Consider the following 4746-nt stretch of genomic DNA (forward strand, 5'->3'; position numbering starts at 1 on the left):
ACGAGGTCAAACCCAAAATAAAAAAGTGTCAAATAAAACCAAAACTAAAACCCGAGTGGCCGACAGCTCGTTCCACCCTCCACATGCAAACAAAACTCATCCCATGAATTTCCTTATTTTCTTCTTTCTTGTTCCATCCTTTCTCTCTCGCTGACTTGATTTAACGATTCGCGCGATTGTGATTTTAGACACCCACCTCCGTCTAGATTCTAGAATTCCATATCAAGCAATTTTATGAGATTGAATTTCTTCATGTAATACACAATAAGCAAATATGCAAGTCTGCAACTTATATTTTTATAATAATTAATAATATATGTTCATGAACACATTACTTGAAAATTCTCTGAGACTAGTAGAGATAATTTATAAGCAACTAGTCTTTCATTGATGCAGCCATGGTTCATTTTCCGAGCAAAATGCCAGCCATCTCTGCTTTTCAATCTTCCTCCCCCACCTCGTCTTATCTCTCCCTCTCTCCAGGAGACGATGGGGACAATTGTCTATTTAATCTTCTCGTCCCATATGATACGTTTACTGGGCTTACACGCTGGAATTGCAGAGATGGAAAGCAATTTAACTTGCACTTAAACAACATAATTTCATGGAAAGAGAATGTACGATAGCATGGGTCTGATGAAATGGGTAGATTAAGATTGGATTAAGAACCGAAGAGGATGGATGGATAGTAATAAAATGGGGGGTAAAGAGTTCTAACTAGGGCTGCTAAGCACGTCCACGATAACTCGGCTGAAAGGAGGCAAACCCATCTGCTGCTCCTGGGCTCTGCTCTTCTTAAGCAGAGGCTCCGGCGAAGACGAAACTGATGATGCCACCGCCCATGAATCGTTGGAACTGTCGCTGCTGAAAGACACATCAATGACGCCGTTTGGACTTCCCGGTACGGACAGATACTTGCGTTTTCGACTGTGGTTGAGACCTTGGCAGCCCGATGTCAATTCCCGGATGAGTTCATAACAGTCATCCACCATGTCCTATTTGAGTACAAAGAGAATTGATAATACATTGTTAATGGTTAATCATGGTGGGTGGATGCTGAAAGATGGAGTACAAACTAATCCATCCACAATGTCGTAAGATAAGAGACTACCAACCTTGCTGATTTTCAGGACTCCCATGAGCTGCTTTTGATATTCGATCGGATTACAGGGCTCAACTTCCTCGATAACATGCAGCATTGTAGCAGCAGCCAAAACAGAAGGAAGATAACGAACAAACCTCGAGTCTAAAAAGCAAACCCAAGGGTCATTCACATTAAATAAAATGAATTGGACGAGAACAAGATAGGTCGTTCGTTTTAGACCGTATCATTGTCGCTGTAATGGAAGACAGAGATCGTTCAATTGCTTGCTTACCGGCAATGACGGAGAGGAGGAGTTGCTCGCAGCTCCTGAGAAACACCCAGTGAAGATGGTTCTTCAATCCCAGCCTTCTTATTATGTGATCGATGAACGAGAGTGGGGTCACGGGATTCATCTTCCACTGAAGGGTGGAGAGCACCAAGAGTTCCATTCTCTGAATAGTTTTCGCCTCGAACACATACTTGGTGTCCTCCACCTGAGCAAATAAAGAAAACATAGATCAGAAACCGAGACGACCAAGAACCCCATCCGACTTCCGGTTAAAAGGGGAAAAAAAATAAGGAAGACGAATGATGTTGCAAGACACGTACTTGCAGGTCTAAGAGAAGGGGAACTTGGGTCTCCTCCACCTTGGCAGCCAGAGAAAGACAAGCCACAGCGGCGAGTTGGGTCATCCATGGTTTGTCTCTCTGGAAATGGAAGCTATAGAAGAACCTATCGAGATAGTTAACTGCAAGAACACCGGTGAGAGCAGAGAAGGCGTAATGGGAATTGACCCTGAGAATCCAGTTCACGGCCTCCCGACGAGCCGACCCGACAGAAGGGTCGCCAATGTCGAGGTTTCTGATGAAGTGGTGATTCTGCTGTTCTTTGGTAAAAAGAGAGAGGAGCTCCTCGTCTTCCCAAAACAGGTCTTGTTCCAATAAGAATAGAGGGAAAAGAGATGGATTCGCTGTATTGTTTTCACTGTTTTCGCCCTTTTCTTCGTTTGCTGTAGCTCTTTCTTCTTCTTCCTCCCAACCGTTCTCTTCGCAATAGAGAGCATCGAGGAGGGATAGGGGGTTGGATTGCTGTTGATGCTGTTGTTGTTGTTGTTGAGCCATCTTCTTCTGAGAAGAAGAGGTTTAGGCCTCTGTTCATTCTACAAAATAGAAGAAGAACCACTTAATTTCACACCCAAAGACATATCTAGAAAATCTCTCTTGCTCGTTCTCTCTCTCTCTCTAAACAGAGAGGGGGACTCAAATCAGTAAAACGAGGGAAGGGTTTTTATTTTGGTGGTTTTTCAATTTTCACGCCTGTCCTTTTTTTATATATTGCAACAGTTTTTTAATTTTTATTTTATGTTTTTTGGTTTCGTTGGCGGGCAGGAAGTGTAACGGCACACAGACCAAGCAGGACCCATGAAAAGTTTGAAAACCACCCCGCTTGGCATTAAAAAAAAAAATAGACGTTGCTACTACTCTACTTCTAAGTTCTACCGTTCTACGTCTACGCTACTTAAAGGGGAGAGACTAGAGAGAGAGAGAGAGAGAGAGAGACGCTAACGAGTGTATTATACTGATTTAAAGGTCAACCGTAGTAGCAAGTAGCAACTAGCAACTAGCAAGCGGTATAGTATTTTTTAACATACTGACTGATTAGTCTCGTCGCTCGTTCTCTCACCCCAACTTTTCCCGGTTAGACCTCCGGTTTGAAGAGGGAAAGCCAAAAAGGAAAAATCAATCACCCGCGCTCTCTGAAAGAGTGAGAATGAGAGAGAGAGAGAGATGAAGGGAAGTGTAGACGATTTCCTCTCTCTCACAACATTATTGTTGCCGTCTTGTCTGCTTGTCCAAGCCTGAAACAGGGGCCGTACGCTTTCCTTTGACATCTCTATTTTGATTCAATTCTATTAAACGTTAATCAATATAAAATGGGCACCACCCATTAATCAATTTTTACTTCATCTTTAGTAAAATTTTTAATTAATTATATTGGATGAATCCACGAAGCAAGACAAGAGTTAATGAGCTAGCTATACAGCAGCATACAACAAGCACACAGACATACACATACAACTAGTGTATGTTTTGCCAGTAGTTCTTCTACCCAGTAGTTCGGTTTTGCCAACAAAAAAAAAAAAGAAAAATTTGAGGATGGATCAACTCATCAACCTATACCAGCCCAATTACGATCAACCACTGACATTGTGCTTGTTATTTGTTTTGTTTTGTTAAAGTTGTTTCTGTTGCCTTGGGAGTTCGTCTGCTGCAATCTGCCGCATTAGTAGCTGTGGCTCCTGCTGCTACATCTCTGTCATTAAACAAAAGAAATGAATCAATTAATGTGAGAGAGCCACCTAACTTTATCACAGACTTGTCCAATTCATTGTTGTTTCTTTCTTATACATCTGATTTTCTCATATTCTCTTCCCCAGTTTCTAAGAAGTATTCAGACATGTTATCCCATCAAAACCCAATACCAAGTTCTGGAAAATTATCCTGTAATTGAAATCATTGGAGGGATTTTTGCTATATGGAATGAGGAGTGAGGAGTGAGGAACACCCAAGGCTTACCAGCTGATTTAAGAAGAGTTGCATGGTGAAGACATAGATTACCTGTAAATTTGTACAGGTCCGGTCCTCCTTTGTGTCCAGGGAGCCCCCCCCCCCGTGGACCACTGATCTGGTCTGTAATAGTAATGTAAGCAAATTAAAGCTTTGGATTTTTCACCTTTTTCTAAAGCCCATATAATCATCTTTAGAATTCGTCATAACCCTTTCACCATCCGTATGCATGCTTCTCTGTGTGGCAGTAAGTACCCTTTTGTTCTTCTCTTTATTAATAAAATTCAAAACAGGATAAAACCACCTTCTGTTCGTTAATCTGTTGAGCCTTCGAACTTCAAAATCCAAGCAAATAAATGAGATTTCTGCTCTGAATATCTGATTATGGATGAGAATTGAAGTGGGTCATCTTTTTACGTACCGGATCAGACCAGTTCTGAATTCTGGCGATCCATGCCCTCCTTTTCCCATCATCATCAAGGCGGGTTTTTTTCTTTTTCTCTGAAGATAATAAAGCTCTAGTGTATATGTTACTTGTAAAGGAGTAAGGAGGGGGGAAAAAGGTACTCCACCAGAAATATAGAGCATGCGCTGGGAAATGAAATCATGGGGCTATTGCAATTTTGATTTACTTGCCTTGTTTTCTTCTTAAGCATCTGTACCTCTGTCTCTTTTTTCATATATATATATATATATATATATATATATATATATATATGAAATTCCTGGTTTGCATGTGGACTATTGAAGTCGACGAAATTGGATTGGGTGTTGGCTCATGGGTCATGGCTGACTGTGCGTTCACGTACTCCCCAAGACGATAAGTCGGTGATCGATCGTATACGATTGAGAAAAATGGAAGGAAGAGGTAGAGGTTTGCCTTGTACAAAACGATCGAAATCCAGTGAATTGTCCATACAAGGAGGCAGGAGCTAAGGTAAAGTGCATGCACAAAGCTAAAGTCTAACTAAAGCAATTGGATTCCGATTTCCTCTGGAATTGTGCAACTACGGAGCTTGAAGGATACATACATGAATAGCTACGGTTTAGCTATGGATGCATAGCTGGAGCTAAATTTAACATCAATCGCATGC

General features: G+C 41.4%; 1 protein-coding gene across 1 annotated transcript; it reads right to left on the bottom strand.

Moving 5' to 3' along the window:
* Positions 1–273: 273 nt before the first annotated feature.
* Positions 274–2985, bottom strand: LOC148850260 (cyclin-D3-2-like). Its single transcript, XM_088943945.1, has 4 exons — positions 1694–2985; positions 1377–1578; positions 1116–1246; positions 274–995 (listed from the first exon to the last, which is right to left on the bottom strand). The coding sequence occupies exons 1-4, from the start codon at positions 2204–2206 to the stop codon at positions 714–716; spliced, it is 1128 nt and encodes a 375-aa protein (XP_088800071.1). The 5' UTR covers positions 2207–2985; the 3' UTR covers positions 274–713.
* Positions 2986–4746: the final 1761 nt, after the last annotated feature.

The sequence above is a fragment of the Nelumbo lutea genome, chromosome 5 (genome assembly GCF_056320005.1).
Source record: "Nelumbo lutea isolate HS-2025 chromosome 5, American lotus-T2T, whole genome shotgun sequence".
NCBI lineage: Eukaryota > Viridiplantae > Streptophyta > Magnoliopsida > Proteales > Nelumbonaceae > Nelumbo > Nelumbo lutea.